The sequence below is a fragment of the Gambusia affinis genome, linkage group LG18 (assembly GCF_019740435.1).
Source record: "Gambusia affinis linkage group LG18, SWU_Gaff_1.0, whole genome shotgun sequence".
In the NCBI taxonomy this organism is placed as follows: domain Eukaryota; kingdom Metazoa; phylum Chordata; class Actinopteri; order Cyprinodontiformes; family Poeciliidae; genus Gambusia; species Gambusia affinis.
This window is the reverse complement of record NC_057885.1, coordinates 17,438,238-17,458,455: the sequence shown is the minus strand read 5'-3', so window position 1 is coordinate 17,458,455 and position 20,218 is coordinate 17,438,238. Positions and strand designations below refer to the sequence as shown.

Sequence of the window (20,218 nt, the reverse complement as noted above, 5' to 3'; positions counted from 1 at the left end):
GGCTGAGGGTCTTATTGGGAACCATTGAGGTTATCCATTTTGTTCTCTTGATTTTCAGAACTTATACTGAGTTTTTAACGGGGTTAAAATCCAGAGAGTTTCTTCACCCTGAACCACTTGATTATGACCTTTTCTTTGTTTTCCGGCTTGCTGGGAAAACACCAAATTGCTGCTGGATCGTTGGGGGAAAGTTACTCTTTTCTCCTTTTCACTAATGTATCGCAGAGTTTTTAGCTAAAACTGAGCCTTGGATCAGAAGCAAACCCACACCTGAAGTGTATCCAGATGCTTCGCTGTCAGTCTGACACAAGACTCATGCTTGCATTCAACTTTTTATTTTTGGACAGTTCTTTTTGACAGATGCCCAAAATAGTCAGAGGGATGCTTCATTCAGTTCTCTGCTGTCTAATTCTGGTACTTCCTGTCAGTCTATCCTCCATGTTTACTGGTTTCTGTGGGAAAAGGAGATGGTTATGCTACTGCAAGCAAAAAGAAGCAACACCATAAACCATCACACTAATGACTCTTTTGCACTAGCAGTGCTGCTTGACTCGGCTCGTTTCTACACAGTTCGGGTGGTTTTCTCTTACAGTTGAGTAGCTCTAGTTGACCCAGTGTGGGGGTCGTCATAGCTGGGGGGTTTCCAGAGTTAAAAAAGTAAAATGACATGGATGGTATGTTGAACCCTCTTCTCAGTTTGCCTTTGTCTTTTGTTTCTGTTAAAACTGCTGCTGTTGACGTTCTACAAATGGTGCGTCTATTGAAAATGAATCAATCTTGGGAATCCACCCTCTAACACAAACTGCACAAACTGGAGGCCCGTGGGCCAAATCCAGCCCACCACAGGTTTTTATCTGGCCCTCTAGATTCTAGACTAAGTGTGCTTAAATATTGTTATTAATCAAATCAATGCATTTTTATCTGTTTACTACCAAATTTAATCTATCAGTTCCTACAGATTCTTGAGAATTATTGTGGAAATTCACGCAAAAGTCAACAAATCCCCACACTTTTTTGCTCTAATTGGGAGTTTTAATTGGGAGTTTATTGCAGATTTTTATCAAAAATGGTCAAAAACTTTCTTACTTGTACTAAACAGCTGCCTCAACCTAAATTGTTGTCAGATTACAGTCCATGAACTATACGGCGAGTAATAAAAACTCGCATTTAAATAAGCACAAGTATCGGAAATATTTCCAAATTCAGGGCCGTGCAGAGACCTTTGGAGGAGCAGGGGCTGAAAGTTAAAAAAGGGCACACTGAACAAGATCTTAAAACACCGTACAACGACACGGCAACAGCCCATATTAATCAATAATCTAACTGGATCATACTGTATCATTGGCATCATGTGGGGACAATGCAAAGCAAATGTAGCCTATATTTTCCCCAACAGGTTTAATGTTTCTGTTTCTGCTGCTGACAGCCCTGGAGGGCTGAGCCGATCTGAGACTCTAGCTGTTAAACAGACCAGAGCAGAGAAGGTCAAAGGTTATGAAGTGAATAGTGGAAAACCCTTTTGGACTCGTGTCCTTGCAGTTCTACATGATTCGATTAATTATGTAGATTGTTTTAGCAGAGACATTATCACCTGTAAACAACTCCAATGCAAACAAATGATGTCAGCAGGTTTACTTGGAGGTAACCATGGCAACAGGACTGATTTATAGCAACTTCAATAGATCCTGTTTTAATCTAGTTTTAAACCACCAACCTACCGGCTGCGACTGCAGATGAAAATTAGCCTCCAGGGCTAAATCCTACATTTATTTTGAATAATGTGCATTGTACCTTTTAAATAAAAATACAAAACGTGGGGCGTGCTCCGGTGGCGTAGAGGTTAGCGCGCCCCACGTTTGGAGGCCTTCAGTCCTCGACGCGGCCGTCGCGGGTTCGATTCCCGGACCTGAAGACATTTGCCGCATGTCTTCCCCTCTTTCCTGTCAGCCTACTGTTGTATAAGGGACACTAGAGCCCACAAAAAGACCCCCTGGTGGGGAAAAAAAGAAAAAATACAAAACGCATTAAGATGCAGAATTTGATCTTCAGAATATCATGTAATACTTTTTTTTTTTTTTACTGTAAATGACCAGTCGAAATGATCTAAAGTTATAGTTTTTTTTAGCTGTTTGCAGCTGAATGAACATTTGGAGATATTTGTTCTTGGCTGATGGTGTTTTAGTAATCACCTTCCAAGCTGATTGCATCAACAAAGATCAACAGCTGTGAGCAGAGTCTCAATAAAACAGACAGGGAGCAAAACTCCCCTTTTCTATGCGAGAACAAACAACTAGATCGTCGTTTTGAGGGGGAGTTTAGAGAAGATAAGTTTAATGAGCTGTCAGCACAGAGAGGCAGGAGTATCTGGGGTTAAAGTTAAAATTAGTCCAATTTGGGTAAAACCGTTTAGCTAGAGGATGTGCAAGCGTTAAATCTGCAGGCGGCGTATTTTTCAGTTTGCGACGAGAAAGAAAAGTCTTTCCTGCGTGGATATAAGAGCGTGAATGTGCATGAATTCATATTATACAAATTATTTGGAAATGGAAGCCATAATCATCCCGAGCATGAAAGCGTGCGTGTTTTGCATGCTGCTAGCAGAGCTCTTTTAGCAGAGTGGCATCCGAATGAGAGGAGGCCCCTGGAGTGTTTGTGTGGCGTAACGGAGAGCGGCACGTCGACTGATGGGGGAAAATAGGAAGGGATACTAAGTGGTCCAAGAGGGGGAGTTCAAAGTGTGTGTGCTGCATATGATTACAGACAACAGAGAGGGAAAGTTGAGGGACTGTGTGTGTGTTAGTGTGCGTGACGGCTGCAGGCAGACAGAGCAGCATGCTAATGAACGCATTGATCTGCTGCAACGGGGAAAAGGACAAACCCGTCACAATTTAATACAGTTTCCGTCTCCTCAACGTCGACTTGAATGATCTCATTCTCATTTCGTCCTGTTTTATTTATACCTTTTGATTGCTTCTCCCTTTATGCTCATTAGGTTTGTTCACACATATAAATTATAAATGAAGACGACTCAAAATAAAAGAAGAAAATTCAGAAAAGTCTGAAAAATCAAAATGCCCTTAGGCCCGCCTCTGAAGAAACAACTACTACCTTTTTTTTTCTCCTCTACTTCCAGTTGTTTCCATTTTTTCCTTAAAAGCGCGTTGGATGCTAATGAAATACTTTATCTAGTTATTACCAGTTGCTGCTACTTTCCAGCTTTAGGGAGACACAAGCTTTATTTTTCTCTGATTTTATAAAATAGCATCACTGGGTTCAATGGCTCAGGAGGGGAACGCTGCTTCCAAAGATAATAGTCATGAAACACAATTTAAACGATGAAATAGGCTTAGAAATGCCACTGGATGCATTTTGCTTCTGTTTTACTTTCAGGTAACTCTATGTAGGTTTGGGTCAACTGGAGATTGTTTGATAGCCTTCAGATAAAATATGATTTGCATAACGTGATGTAATTCATTTTTAATTCAAACAGAAAAGCAGCAACTAATGCTACTGCTGCTAAAATAACATTATTGCTGTTGTGATTCTGATCCATACATAATATAAACACAGATGTTTTTACATAAACATGCTTTTTGTGGAGAGTATTAGTGTTTTTCTCTGGTTTTTATAAAGTAACTCTTGGAGTAAAACAAGTTCAACTTGTCTTCCTTTGTAACAAATAATGTATTTGAAGTTCTTCGTGGAAACAGAGAAAACTCTGGTTATCACAACACTTTCTCTAGAATCTCATGACCAGTTTTATAAACTAGTGGAAAGTTGTGATGGATTTAGACAAGTAGCATAACTCAGCATGCCTACCTAGGTTTATTCACATTATTATGTGAAGAGTTAAACACTTTTCCCATCTACATGGCTGAAAATTAGATCAGTTTGCAGCAATCAGCTACTTTAAATTATATCAATGCACATAAAAAGTCTCAGAATTGGTCAGAGGTAACACTTTATTGAAGAGGTGTGAATGAGACTCACATGACACTGTCATAAACGTGACATAACTCCTGTTATGGACATGAAGAAGTCTTTAGGAGGAATGTTTAACTCTTCTCATGAAGTTTCGTTCTGTAAATAATAACACTTTTGGTCCATTAAAAGTCCATTAAAATGCTAACTTTGCATTAAAGTCTCATTATTTACCAAATAATGCAGAGTTGACGCTTTTAATGGACCTTTAAAGCAACTTTGGATTGAAGGTGAGGGTCATTATTTACCGAATGACACTTCATGACAACAGTCATAAACTTTCATGGAGCCTCTTCGTGTTCATAACAGGAGTTATGTCACGTTTATGACAGTGTCATGTGAGTCTCACTCACACCCCGTCGATAACGTGTCACCTTAGTCAGGAATCTGGGAAAATTCACTTCTGATGTGGCGAACGACCTCACTAGGGAACGTCTTTATAAACCCTAAGTTTCAAATTTCCGCCTGGATATTTTTGCTTATTTTAATTGTAGGCAGTTCTTTAAATGTCCTGTGAGTAAATATGTATTTGCCCATTTATTAACTGGAACTTTCAACATCTAGCAAGTTATTTTCTCAATTTACCATCTATTAAGAGACCGCCTCTCAGATTTATTTCCCTCCCTGCTACGACGGGAGTCAAATTACAGTAATAACACGATATTTGGTGGAAAGTTCAACGTCTCCCCTTTCAGAAACTGTAGGAATTTTTCAGATACCACAAAGTGTGGCGAAATTTCGGTACTTCAAATTTGGCTGAATCGCCGCTGCGACGTTTAGGACTTAAAGGTTTAAAGATAGATTTATAGATATTTATCAAAGCTAAGATTTATCGTCAGCCAAACGAGTTGCAGGTTAATGAGCTTTATATTTACCATTAAAAACACTTCCAAGTGATTTAAAATTAAGAAAATAATAAAAAGTAACCCAAAGATACTTGATCTAATTGTTCAGCCTACTTCTATAATTAGGAGGGAGAATTTCTTTTATTTTTAAAAATACTACTACTATGTTTAAAAGTTTTCATCAAAGTTTTACTGGTCTCAAACAAAGGACTTTTATCCAGATTTTTGAGTCAAATCAAACAAGAATTTGTGAGTGAGAAAGCAAAGAGGGTTTCGAAGTTTTAGGACACATCAGTTCCTCTACAGAAAGACGAAAATGTCTAATCGGTCCGGATCTCGTCAAACTAATTGTCTCGTCTCTCAGCTCAACCAGCGAAAGAATTTCAGCCCAATATCTGTTCGGAAATCCTCAGGAAATTCATGCAAAGATGGAAATAACGAGCGCTACAATGTAGAAAAATATTTATCACAGCCAGAATCTCACAAGCTAATCTGTTGTCTGTTTGGCCTGGACTCTGAGTCAGCTCTACAGCAGCCGTCGGCGTCTGCAGAGGAATAAAAAAGGACATGTCAGAAGCCTGATAGCAAAGCATATGCTGATTTTTGATGTCTGGCCATGTTTCATTACACTGCCAGTGAGAAAAATGGAATCCAATTCTTTTTCTACCACATTGTTTTAACTTGAAAGAGACATTAAATGTTCCTGCTACGGCTGGCTGCACTTTCTATCTATCAACAAAACTTACCATTCACAGCCTCACTCTTTATTTTTCATCTTTTACTTTAGAGAAAAGACAAAAGAGATGCTTTGACTTGTATAAACACACTTTTTTCAAGTTAGAGTTAAAGGAGACCAAAGTATATGAAAGGTCAGCTTGAAATCAGCTTGTTTTTTTATTACCACATGACCCTGAAGTGGCTCGTCTTTGACTCGACCCTTTTGATTTAATTTAAATTAATATACCTCCTATAAAAGCAGCTTTCTTGTATAGCCGCATGTCGAGTTGCTGCACTGTGTGCATAGAAAAGGGGAGTTTGTGCCGATACCAGAGAGAAAGCTGCCCATGTTTTTGAAGTGTTGCTGCTGTTATTGCACTGATCTCTTTGTTTTGGTCCAGGGTTTGTAGCTGCAGGCTTGGCAGAACAGCACAGCCGCCTGAATCCCTCAGCTGCTGCCTTTTCTCGTTTGTTTTTTTTCCCTGTTTCTCTCTCTCTCCTACGCACCTCTTTATAGCAAGACGCTGTGAATAGCGTCGGTTGTTTCTTTCTATATATTCAAAAATAAAAACCTCTCTTCCCTTGCTGGGAACATGATTATCTCTCAGGAAAAGCAGCGGCTCCCTGTAGTTGCATCTAGAGAGTAATAAAACTTGTTTATGAAATTTTCTAACAAAGGTCTGGGAGTTTTATGGTTTCTGGTAGTATATTTTAAGTGCAAGAGAATAAACCCACAAATACAGGCCGGAGATCTAAATCCTCCTGTTTGACTGCTGTTGCATATAATGTGATAATAAAAAGCTCAGTGCATGAGTTAATACTGCGCTCGTCAACATAACAGTTTGGTGGCGTCTGAGTTGCTGCACTTCATCTGAAATATTTGATATTCTCAGTTGCACTTAGTTCTGCGTTCTGTCTACATTTGAGATGCTCATTTTTTATCACCCTTTCATGTTGCATTATTAAAGATGTGACACAATGGCTGCTGTTGTTTCTGTGTGCAGATTTTAAAAAACAAAGCTGTGACACACTCAGCATAAAACAGTGAGTCAATTCTCACTAAGCTGCACAAGGCTGGACGAAAATACGGATTTATCGCTTTTGAAAGCTGTTGAGTCAGTAATTTGACTTTGTTAAGCTTGATTTTTTATTTTTACGCCTTAATATTTGCAAGTTGTTTTGTGGAATTTGATTCCAGATTGGTGATTTTTATTTTATTTTGTAGAGCATATCTAAAATATTCTACAGAAAATGCAGCTTGGGAAACTAAATAGCCAGGTGGCTTTTCCAAAGCAGCCAATCCACGAGCGGCATTCATTTTCCTTGCCACTGATTGGCTGTCAAACATAGAGCAGAGATAAGAAACCCGGCCTTTCCAGTAGTGTGGATGCATATTAATGTAGTTGGTGTTTGAACTATTAAACTAGGCAGTTTTAAGCATTTTAAGAGGCTGTGATCCATAATCTCCCTGTGAGACGCATGTCTAAACAAATACCTGCACAGGTTTTTCTGTGCAAATGAGTCTGCAGGTAAGCTACCTTAAAGATTCATCACATCTGACGGAGAGCAAACACAACCCCAACAATAAAACTAGTGGTCGAAACAGTGCAGAGGATCTTAAAACTCCTCCAGGAATGTGGATCGACATGAAATACAGCAAAAGATATTGATTTCTAGTCAGCTGCGTCTTAAATCCTGAGGAAGTACAAACAAAAGAGGAAGGCTGTCGTAGAAAAACATCACTGTAGACCAAGAAAGGCATCAGAGAGTCGGGACAGAAAACTGAAAGCAACAGAGAAAATGCACAAGATCAGAGAAATGGAAGTAAATTGAATGCTCAGTGTTCATGGCCTGACTGCAGGAAGTGGCATCTACAAGCAGAAAAGCCAAACTAGATCCATCATTAACTCAGAAATCAAAGAAAACAAGTTTTCAATGTGCTAAAGGGAAGCAGTTACAGTCTGTGGGGTCCAGTGATGAGTCAGCATTAGTTGATGCTGGAGTGCATGTTTGGTGAACTCCCATTAAACTGCAGAAAATGGGCCGTTAAACTTTTTTCCCTTACTCTTGCTTTCTTTCACTGCTGAGAGAGAGCAATGAAAAAAATTAGACTGTCATAAAAGTGGTGAGCTTTGATTATTGGTAGTTTTTATTTTTTCTGACATACAATACATTTTCTCTCTTGGTGTCAAAATCTTTTTGAAACGGTTAACATTTTCTGAGAATATCGTGGTGCTAAACAGAACTGGAGCTTATGAATGAAGTGTTGTCATCGTGGATTTGCCATTTGTTTGTTTTCATTTTGATATTCAGAATAAAATGTAAAACAAACATGATAGATATAGTAGTAGTTAAAGACGAAGTTAATTATTTTAGTTCTCTGATCGGCTAGTCAGCCTGTAGTTAGTTGTTTCCCAGACATCCAGTTAAAGCCTAAAAGTAATTTTAGAACCACTTCCTGTATAAGACGGCTTGGTGTTGTGTGTTTGTTCCTTTTGCATATGATGGAAAAATGTAGGAGCATTTTTCTCATCTAAAATGTGCAGCAACATGTGGGGGAGGGGTAGTCAGAGAAAACTAGAGACTTTCTTTTCTCTCTCTTCAAACGGACTTTCAACTACGGGAACAAGAATATTCATACTTTTTAAAGCTGTTGATCTTTGAGACTCTTTTTTTTCGAGTTTCTCTGCAGACTCAGCTGGATTTCCTCAGAGATATGTTTAAAAAAAATATACAGAAAACACTCAGATGTTTTGGTGTTGATGAATAAAAAATAAAAAGTTTAAGAAACTTATGATGCTACCTTCACTTTTTTGGTCTAAACTTTGTGTAGGAATTTTAGTTTTGTCTTGTTATGCTTTTTTTATTATTATTTCTATCAAAATTTTCTGTTGTTGTTTTTTTTAAGGTTAAAAATAACCAAAATGAATAAATAAATCTGATTGACAGTGATGCATGGATGCAAAAGGCCACAGCCAGGATTAATGGCATTAATTACAGACGCTGAATTAAACATTAAAGCGAGCGGCTGCAAACAGTTCTGTCTGTTTTCGTCTGTGATGTTGTCAATAAAATCCCGTCTGTAGTTCTGCATCTTGTTTAGGAGCTGCTGCTGCCGTCACTGGATTCATGTTTGTTTTATTCATACCATCCCATTGATTTTTGGAGCCGGCCCTCCTCTCTGACGCCGCTGCTCCTGTAATGAGATCAGCGAGGTTTGTTTATCGCTGAACTTCTGGTGGAAACGGACAGATCCCCGAGTTATTTCAGGTCACTGAAATGGCTCCAGACATCCTGCGGTGATTGTTTGCATTTGCATACGTGTCTTAAAGCCCTTGAAATGATGATGTTCTGTCCAGGCGCAGGATCTACGAGCTGAGAAGCTGCTTTTGATCCGACACCGGGTGGGTTCTCGGGGACTCTCTGTCGTTATCGCTCAGCTCTGTGTGTGTGTGAAAACGGCTCTTCTTTTCAAATGTCACGTCAGGTCATGAGCAAACTGTCGGGGTTTATTTTGCTCTGCCTCTCTACTTTGGTTTGTTAAACACTTATTATTTAAAGCAGCTCCAATAATTACAAATCCTTTCACTCAGCTTTCTGCTTTTCTTCTTGTTAATCCCTTCATTTTTTTCTTTCTTTCTCTCTTTTCTCTGTCACCCTCATTTCTCTCTTTAACCTCAACTTTCAACCTCCAACGGCAATTAAGTGCAGCCTAACCACAATAATTACAAGGCCTTACAGCAACAAATCAAGTAATCAGGAAAACAATTACTTATCTCTCCCCTCTGTTTTTCTCTCATTCACTCATTCTCCCTTTTTGTTAATTCAGATTTAAATCGGCTCCGTGATTATTCTGCAGCAAACAGCCAACAAGAAATGAAATGTAATTAATTTCAACAGCTGACGTTCTCTGTTCTGTGTGTTTGTCTGCAGTAGTTGTCAGGATTAAAATGAGGTTTTGTGAAGCTGTGGTTTGTTTACCAATGTGCAGATGGAGTATGTTTTGTTTGAACTTCAGATGAAGCATTCTTGTCTAATAAATGCTCCCTTTCATATGGCTAAAGTGCAAAACAGGAGCATAATTTCTCTCTGATGTTTCATACACAGTGAGCTGTTTTTGTGCTTGATTTGATGAAAGAAATGTTTAAAATATCCCTCTGTAAGAGGATTTTAATGGAAAAGATTCAGATTCAGGGTTTTGGGTCGTGATCTGATGCTTTTACTTAATCATTATTTGCTGCTGGTGTTGAAGCCAACAATAATAAAACACACAAGTACTGGCCTTTGTACTGTTGTGGTGTTAATATTGTGAATATTTGCCTTCTTAAAATATTTTAATACTAGTTTGAAACATTAATCTGCTTCTTGTGTGTTAAACGTTGGTAAACAAACTTGGTTGCATGATTTAATAGCCTTTCTGCCAAGAATTATTAACTATTATTTGCATCATACCACCTTTTCTGTAGGTGAAATTAAGTCAAATTATATGATGCAAACATTTTAAAACCTTATTAGATGTAGTAACAAGGATATCATTGCTAACTGTATCAGCAGCTTGTCCTTTCTAGATGTTCAACCTGAGAGATGAAGATCAATAAAATTATTTCCTTTTGCATTAAAATTGAGATTATTAGAATTGTTTCCTGAACTACCAGGTTTTATTAGTTTTAGTCTCAATTTGACAAATTGTGAAAATGAATTAATAAAGTGGACATATAATATTTGAATGAAATAAATTTGAATATAATGGTTTTTAACGAGTTAAATTAGCATTGAGCTAACTAGCTCTGCTAATTTTAACAGCAGATAAAGTAGAATATTAGTAAACCCTGTTTTTAGTCGACGTTCAGCAGCAAAAGTAACAAAGATGTGATTTAATCTTTTTCTACTATAATGTTCATGAGTGAAGTAAAAACTTATTTTAGAGAAACTAAATCAAAAACCGGATGGAAACCTTTTCTACGCTGTTTACAGGAATTTTTATTTAGGAAGTTATTATATGTACACAGATATACTAGATAGCAAATTTTCTCTATAATGGGTGATATTTTTTTAATTATTAGCACAGTCGGAGCTAAAGATCAGGCTGCTGTGTTGGGCGTTAGTTTCCAATCACTCATGTCTGCAAGTAGCTAAATAAACATATAAAAGGGAGATTTTTGTTTAGGTTTAAACTATTTTTATTTGCGTGGTTTGCAAGATTAGCTTTTCTTACTGTGACAGACGTTTTCTAGAGTGTAAGTTTTGCTGTCAGCCTTCCAATATTTCTGAATCCTTTATGCTCCTTAAGGTAGTTTATGAAAGTTCAAAAGAACAAAATAAAACTTCTATTATCCAGCCGTCCTGCAGAAGATGCTTGTTTTGTAATGCAGCAATTTTTCACATCATGAACTATTTGTTGGCTGAATCCTCCGCCAATATCTGTTGCAAGAGTGAAACTGAAATGGAGTCAGATCAGTTCCAGCTCTGTTTAAAACCATCTTGATGTCTTCTTTTGTTTTTCCAGACCAACATCCCGTTCCTCCAGAATGTCCTGTCCAACAGCCAGTTCCTGCACTCCACCGTGGACACACAGTTCATTGACGAGAATCCAGAACTGTTCAACCTCAAACCCACGCAGAACCGAGCGCAGAAGCTGCTGCACTACCTCGGTCAGTGTGATAATCGCCTCATGACCAGGATTGTGCGTTTGCTGTGTTTGTAGTTCAAGTGGTGAAATTGCAGAGCGACAGCAGGTTTCTGTAAGCACAAATTGAAGGTTAATAACTCGACGTGCGTCTGGAACGAAGTCGTCAGCTCGTGATTGCGTTTGTGACTTCAGAGTTGTGAAATATATTAACTTTCAAGAGCTAAAGGCATGATTTCCTTTCAAACTCATAGACGAGAGATTTTCATATTTTCTAAGCAAAACGTAAGACCTGATTTACAAAAACAAATCAATGGAGTAAATAAAATGCCTTGCAGCAAGCCTTGGGTCGTAAGAGAATTCAATATTTGTGCTGAATACTTCTAACCTACAAAAGGAGGCGTATGCATAGAGAAATAGCAATGTGCATTTTGCATTATTTGTTTGTTTTTGTGTTGGAGTGCACTTAACATGTTTCACTTATCTTGGTATCCAGGTCATGTGATGGTTAATGGACCAACCACACCTATTCCAGTAAAGGTGAAGCCCTCCTCCATCGACCCGGTCGTCCCGCCTGTCACCATGGGTACGTCGGCCACATTTCCCCTAATGACAATGTATAATGAAATATATTTATAAAATGTGCCGCAGTGTAAGACGGTGTCACTGAATCACAAACAATCACTTCACAATGAATCATCCCTGTTGAATTATTTACGTTTTCTCTGCGGAAGAAAAAAAAAAGAAAGATATGCCGGAATAGAGAGTGAGAGGATTTCATCCTCCAGAGGCCACCAGAGCTAAAAATTTAAAGACTTGTAGATCTACGTTGGAGGAAAGCACCCACCAAAAGACAAATGGGTTTGTCGAGCCGTCCGATAGCTGCAGGCAGAGAGAGGCCTTCCTGGACAACACGGTTTCGCTCTCTGGGAGGGGAAAGGTTTTAGCCCTCAGTGCTCCACTGAGCAGTGATCACAGCTCTTTGTTCTCCAAGGCAGAAGTTCTCCACTTTCCTTCCTTCTCTGACGTCTTGGAGGGGAGAGACGGCTTCGCTCTTTGAGCTTGTTGAGCGACTTAAAAACTCTGGAGTGCAGCGCTGAGGGTTTTCTTCCCTTTTTCTTTCCCAACCACAAAATCTTTTTTTAGCCCACAGTTATGCAACGTTCATTGTGGAGAAATTGACTATTCTTTTAGCGGTTTAATCAATGTTTGGGCAAGGTCTTACAGAGTTTGTTCTTTGGTATAAATATTAACACAAAGAAAAATACCTGCTGCAAAAAATGGTGAGAATAAATTCAGTAAATATCTGATGCAACACCTGAACTGAAGTAGATTTAGTCTTTTTGATTTTATCTAAAGATTTCTTTTAAGTAAATACCAAAGAGTCCATTTTAAATATGGTGAAATAAACTGAATCATAGTTTGGATTTAAGGTCATACTTTTAAGTTTAAATTTTTGGGGGTTTATTTTGTCCTGCAGTTTGAAATAAATTCAAACATCTGCCCGTTTGGTCAACATCTGCATGGACACGCACCATAATCATGAATTTAAAACTAAACAATGTGAATAACATCCATCATAATCGAGCCTGACTAATTGTACCCGACATCTGAAGTCATGCTCGGTGGAATGAAGCGCAGAAGGACGAGACGGGATCATTCCCGATGTTTGTGTTTCCTCTGGGTGTTTTTCTCTCCTATTGGATATGCAGATTATTTCTGGTGTTTAAAGCATTTGTTGCCCTTCTCACTTGTTGCACAAAACACACACACAGGAACAAACTAAAGACACCCGTAATGGATACAGAATGAACAAACAGTACGTTGTCAGCGTTGTGCACAAACCCCCCACTCACCTACTGTAAGCAGCTGATGAGGCGGCGGTATGCAGCACAGGCGGCGCTCACAGGCATACCTAAAGCCTGGTAATGAGATTTGTAATGTGCTTATATCCCTTCTTTCATTTGACGGAGGGATTGGGAGAAGAGAGGGATTAGGCCTGTATTATCACACTCTGTCTAGAGAGGCGTGGAGGGAGGGAAGGACAGGGACATGGAAGGAGAAATGGACTATGATGGGAGAATCAGACGCCAGCGTTTAATCTGTGGAGAAAAAATGGTCCAGTGGAGCTGGAATGGATCAATTCACCAAGAGATGTTCGGTGAAATTGTTTCCATATGTTTTGTCGACAGTTTTTCACAACCATGACTTTCTGGGGTTTTATTTGTTTTTAAATGTGAACAACACAAAATGGTGCGTAACTGAGTCTGTAGTTTGTAGAACCGCCTTTCACTGCAATTACTTTGATTTTTGGAGGCAAGTCTCTTCTGGTTCAAACGTGGACAATATAGAATCTCAGCAAATATGAATTTTCAAGCTTTGCGACAGATTTTCAATTGGTTTTACAAACCATTGCTGATTAAACGCCCACAGCATAAAGCTGCCACCACCATGTTTCACATATTGCCTCGTCTGACCACAGCTCGTTCTTTGTTTGCTGTTTTCACTTTATAAAGACCTAAAAATGAAATTAGACAACAGTAAAAACATAAATGGTAAATATAAAATAAACATATCAGGCAAAAATATCAACAACACATGATGATACTTGCCAAAACAAAGCGTAAGTAGATCCTTAAAATTGAGAGAGTAAGTGACTGAGTTGCTAGGTAACCAATGAGTGAGTCAGTTGCTAGGTAACCAATGAGTGAGTGGTTTGCTAGGTAACAATGAATGAGTGAGTGAGTTGCTAGGCAACCAATGAATGAGTGAGTGAGTTGCTAGGCAACCAGTGAATGAGTGAGTGAGTTGCTAGGTAACCAAAGAGTGAGTGAGTTGCTAGGTAACAATGAGTGAGTGAGTGAGTTGCTAGGTAACCAATGAGTGAGTGAGTTGCTAGGCAACCAAAGAGTGAGTGAGTGAGTTGATTCCCCTAAACGTGCCTAGCTGTCCTTGATAGGCTGAGCAGCTAAAGCTTTTCCTCTGCCTACATCTCCCAGAATGCTGTGCTGTTCTGGATTGGAGTTCAGTGAATATTCTATATCACATGTATTATCTATTGATATTGATCGAGATATGTATTGTTAATGATTTATTGATACAACTTCTGCTTAAACTGAACGATAAGCCATAGAATAAAACCTGAAAGCTAACAATGAATAAATTTGTACATATAACAGTTTTTGTTGGACAGTCACATTACTTTCTCTGATTTATCTCATGTAACATTTTGCACTTTGGATTAAATGTTAAACCGGGACTCTGTCAGCATAACCTTCAAACTGTGAAGGTTTTCTTCAGTTTTTGTGCTACCGGTGCAACCTGCCCTGTTTAAATTCAAGCCTTAAGCAAGCAGGCAACCTCTAAGCAGCTGCAAATTCGCTTGTACCTTGGGCTAACTTGAATTAATGTTTGGGAAAAAATCTATAATGTCTTCAAAAAAAGAAGAGATAGGGGATAAATTACAAGAAATACCTTTATTTCTTTGAGAAGATTAGGAATGATGACTTCAGTGCTACTTTTTTCTGACTGAGCTTCTTTATTATTCAACGTTCATTTCATTCGAGAAAGGATTTGTGATCTGAAATGTTCCCTCGGTGGTTTGAAGACTTCAGGTTTATGGATGTTGTTCCTGCACACCTCCTTCGAATTATTGTCGGGGTTTATTTAATGGAGACCATCTCCAGGTTAATCACCAAAGGTCTCCAATCCAACTTGGGCAAAAACTGACTAATAAAAATGAGCCACTGCTTTCCTCTCCTGCTATTTAATGCACTGTTTCCATTTTTACGATGGTGTTGAAGCAGATTGAATTAACCTATTTTTGTGTTTATCTGCTCCTTTGTAGTTCTGGATCCTTTTTTTTTTGCTGTCTTCAAACGCTTGCTTTGGCTTTGTGCTTCTTTTTTAATTTATTTTCTTCAGTCCAAACATTGTCGGTAAATCTTAAAAAGGAGTCAGTTTCAGGCTTCGCTTTCTGAAATCTAAGGCTACTGATTCATGCTCACTTTAGTTGATTTTTTTCCTCTCTTCCACTCCTCCCATTGCAGGAAAAGGTTTTCCCCAGGTCACGCCCTAGCAGCTAAGGGGAATTATTTAATATATTTGGTAATACATCATCCCTGTGTAGCTTATTTTAACAAAATATTTCAATGCGTCTGACTTTAGCAAAACATTAATCACCCAAAATGCGCTCAAATGCAAAGAGACATCATCCATTAGGGGTTGTTGTCACTCCAAATGCTCCAGAATGCGTGAGGCGTGTGTTTTATTTTCTCTGGGCGTTCTGGAGCTGCAGCGTGTGGAGAGCAGCAGACAGGTGAGGAACGTCAGGAAGAGCGAGGAATGAAGTGACACGAGAAGCGAAGTGTGTGCAGAGCAACAGAGGAGTGAGAGTCGGAGAGGCTTTGAATGGAAATGAGACGAGATGTTTGTGTGCAAGTGGGTCAGTTGCCATGCACAGCGACCTTGTGGGACTTGTTTCTTTTCACTATATGTTGTATTTTGTTTAACGCAGCATATAAATTCCCTCCATTACTGATGTTTTCCGGGATGCTGTCAGATATGGAGATCATTGTATCACTGCAGTCCCAGAGCATATGAACCCTTTCCTTCTTTATTGTACTGAGACAAAAGTGTCATGCAGACACAAGTGGTGACACAAGAAGAAATTACATGGATGAGAATTAATCATTGTACCTGCATGTTTTCTCCAAGGACACTCGTATTCTTGATGAGTTCGCCTGCTTCTATCAGCAGCAGGACAACTTCAGAGATCACCAAACCTTTTATTCTTTAGTCGGCTTGTTCATTGTGGTGGTTTTCAGAGAGAGGGTACAACGTAAAAAAAAGACAAACCCAGTGTATGTGCATATTTGCTGCATACATTTTTTGATCTCCAGCTACACCAAAGTAGTGATGGGAATGGAGGACTGGTTCTTAGTAGCTCAGTTTTTTGGGCTTGTTAAGTTGCCTGCTTAACGATAACGCTTATCGGTTCCAGTAATGTGTGACCTATTTCCATGGTGATGTATTGTTGCACTCTCCATACTCTGATAGAGAAAATATCCAAGATGGCGTCATTTCACAAAGTTGCAACACGTTCAGAAATTTTATAACAATAGCAGGAAGAAATACTGCCAACATGCTTAAACAGTTGACCGCACAGAAAAGCAACTGATTTGTATGAATGTAAGGTGCTTGATATGTTGCTTAGCAACACCATTGACACTCGAGGGGGGGGAGAACTTATGTTGCGTTCACACTAAACACGTTTCACGCGTGTAGTTTATGTTCAAAGTCTAAATAGAGGCGCGTTTCGTGTGACTAGCGTGGCGCGACTTGAAGCGTTTGGAGCGTTTGAGGCGTCAAGCTTTCCAACACGTCTGACAAAAAGTCTGGCAACGGAAAACGACGGCTGGAGCGGTTTTGACATTCGTAATGCATTTGGTGTGAACGCACCATTAGAGGTCAGAGTTCATCTCCTAATTCAATGAGAATCGATATGACAATCGATAAGGAATTGAATCATTTAGTGAAATTGATAAAGTTTTATCAATTCCCATTTCTAGAACTGTGGCCACGTCTACTGCGTCTTAAAGAAGGAACGGATTCATATCCTGACTCAAGGCTTGAGATGCAGACATGTTGGCGATGTTTGCTGTTTGTTTTTAAAGCTGAACTGTAATGAACTGGAAATGCCAGGATTTCACGGGAATTCAAGTGAAGTTTTTGTTTCTCTCTGCAGAAGCTTTTAGCTGTAGTTGTAGTTGTATGTGAGCGTTGGAAGCTCACTAGAAATGGTCTGTCAGTGTTCAACGATTCCCATCCCGGATTTCCTCAGGGAGCGGATCCTGAAACACTCATAATGGATGGGATGCGGTTCACTTCTTGTATCCATTTGCAATGCATCGCTTTAAAACAAACAAAAAAAATCTGTATTTACTGCTGTAATCATCAACAGATGCTTTTGGTATCCAGATGATGAAATGCATTCCTTCGGTGTTCCTGCAGCTTTATGGTGATTCTTCCATCCCACAGTAAAAACAGAGAAACATAAAATCTATCAGATGGAAATTTGTTTTTTTTGGTAGCTACTGTGTAGAAAAAATGACTACATAACTGGCGGTGCTGACCTGAATGTTTGGTGAGCAACACTATGATGATTCACATTTAGCTCCTGGTATCTGGAGGTAAATTTAAATTTCTTCTATCCCAAATATTTAGTCTTTTATATGCTGCCTATCGTTCAAACTTAATGTTTCCATAAAGTGTATAAGATAACATATGACCTTTTTTCTCTGGCTGACATTATTTCAGACTAAACGTTTCCTATTGTAGGTCAGTTAGAAAAACCAACATTATTTGTATTTGCAAAATACAGTTTTTTTTCAGCATTTAATAGATTTGATCTGTATGATGTGGGTCAAATATTTATGATAGCCACTGCAAAACATTGACTTAATTCTCTTTAAACCACTATGTAACTAATTAGATGATGATTGGGATCAAACTCAGGAAATATGAGCTTTCCAAAATAATTGAAAATCATAAACAACCCAGAATCAAAATCTGTAGCTTGCAAAAAATCCAAAAATCGAAGAATCGATCCTGATTGCTTTGATTTGTTTGAATGTTGACTATTTCTCACTGAAAAACACCAATACGGGCTAATATGAACATATTTATGATTATATTACCAGCTGAAAATGAAAAATCTCCTCACGACTGAAGATGGACCAAACATTATCATGTGATTTTAAATAATATTTTATGGATAGTTCTCAAAACTGCGAGTAATTAGAAATAAAAAAATAAAAAAAATTTAAAAAGCACAGTGCTCCAGATTTAGTGCCATCAAATCTTAAAGTTGTAAAGTTATTTCCGTTTCTACATGTATAAAATCTAAAGGAACACATTGAAAGGATAATGACTTAAAACCAGTTTTCTGAAACATTTATCAGTTTTTGATGTTTTTGAGCCGAGGTATGGAGAGAATAACCTTCTGAAGCAGCTTGGTTCTTCTAAGATTTGCAGGAATCAGTCGTGACGGATGTGATCCATCTTGCAAGCCTTTAAACTTCCTGCTTGAGGCCTAAACACAAAAGGTCCGACTTATCACCTTCCTAGTGAGTGAGTCACTTCTGGGCTTCAGGGGCTTCAAAGAACAACAATACTCCATCACACACAGCCCACCGCTGCTTGAGCAAAAATAGGTTGCAGGGAAAATGGCATTTATGCATGCTCTGTTCTTCATTTTAAATTATGATTTCATAACATGAATACTGAATATCTGCAGTCTATTTAAATTCAGTGAAACTGTAATTTTTCCATAAATTGTGCAGGCACTGTTCAATTCCGGATTAATTGTACTGCATACATTTATTTTGTCAGATTAGAAGAACATTTTGGAAATGACTTTTAAGGAAGTGTTAAACATACTTTTTATTAAGTGAATATTTCCGTATTTAAATGTTTTTTAAATTTTTTATTGGACTGTAATTTTCTAATCTTGAAAACAGTGTTATTTAGTAGTAATCAGAAAATTAACAGAAATAAAGGCTAGGAAACATCAACTTGTAAATAATCTACATAACACGTTATAACAACATTAACCAGAAAATCATGATCTGACATAAATTTGTTATAAATGTATTACTGATTAAACTTTAGCTTTATGTTATTAAAATAAAGCTAAAGTTTATTAGCTTTATTTTAAAGCTAATAAAAATAAAGCTAATAAACTTTATTATTAGCTTTATAATAATAAAGTAAATGAATAAATAGCTTATTAACTTTAATCACCTAAAGTTTATGACGGGTAATTAAACTTTAGCTTCATGTTATTAAAGCTAAAGTTTTATCAGTAATACTTTTACAACTAATTTGTCAGATCATAATTTCTTGGTTAATGTGAAGTTGTTATAACGAAGACATTTTGAATAAAGTCAACTTTGTATTAAAAATGTCATGATTTACCGAATGACACTTTATGACAACAGTCATAAATATTCATGAAGACTTACCCGTTGTTGTTGTTGCCCTTTTTGTGTTGTTGCCCGTCATATACATAATATGTCATGTTTATGACGGGTGTTACATCATGTTTATGATGGTTAGGTCATGTTTATGACGGGTGTTACGTTGTGTTTATGACGGGTGTTATGTGGTGTTTATGACGGGTGTTATGTGGTGTTTATGACGGGTGTTATGTGGTGTTTATGACGGGTGTTGTTCTGTAGTATCGGAGTGTTTGTGTCCCAACACCACTTGATTTCATTTACCAAATAAACAGCAGTAAATTAAGTCGAGGCTGTTGCTTTGATTTAGTAATTTGGTCTGAAATTCATGAGTCCAGTGTTTCAGGGCAGACTCTGGAGATGGGAAGGAAGGATATAACGCTTGTAATTTATTGACTTGCAGCTGTGCTGTGCATAAAATGTGATCCTGGCACAGACACTGGCAGCTAAATTTATTAGTTGGCAGCAATAAATTATGACTCAAATGTAACTACGGAACAATGTCTTCCTCTATATAGCTTTGGTCAGTACATTTAAATCCATAAATGGAATTTAAACGCTAAATAGTTCATAAATATATTATATACATACATACAGCTCTGAAAAAAATTAAGAGACCACTGCAAAATGATAATTTTTTCTAATAATACTCTTTATAGGTATGTTTAAGTAAAATGAACATTGTTCTTTTATTCCTTGAACTACTGACTAAACTACTGCAGAAAATGAGAAATAATGAAGTAATAAATAATATTAAATTAAAAACAACAATGCTGATCTTTTAACTCGGGAAGAGTTCAGAAATCAACATTTGGTGGAATAACCAGGAGGTTTTCAATGGGGTTCAGTACAGTGGGCTCTTAGTTTTTCATTTTCTTCTTCAAAAATACAAATTTTAAGAAATAAAATCTTCATTTTGTGAGAGTTGGCAGCAGCGTAGTTCCCTTGTGCCTTTTCTACGTCAAAGGATCTAAAGGTGAAGAATAAATTGGCTTGAATTCTGTTGATTTTGGACCAAATTTTGAGTCCATAGA

The 20,218-nt window shown here is 37.9% G+C and overlaps 1 protein-coding gene across 1 annotated transcript in view; it reads left to right on the top strand.

Moving 5' to 3' along the window:
• Window positions 1–20,218, top strand: part of pcxb (pyruvate carboxylase b) — a 333,693-nt gene that overhangs the window by 246,738 nt on the left and 66,737 nt on the right. The window contains exons 12-13 of the mRNA XM_044098259.1: window positions 11,047–11,191; window positions 11,663–11,752. Coding sequence (XP_043954194.1) covers window positions 11,047–11,191; window positions 11,663–11,752 — 235 coding nt within the window. The remainder of the gene's footprint in view (window positions 1–11,046; window positions 11,192–11,662; window positions 11,753–20,218) is intronic.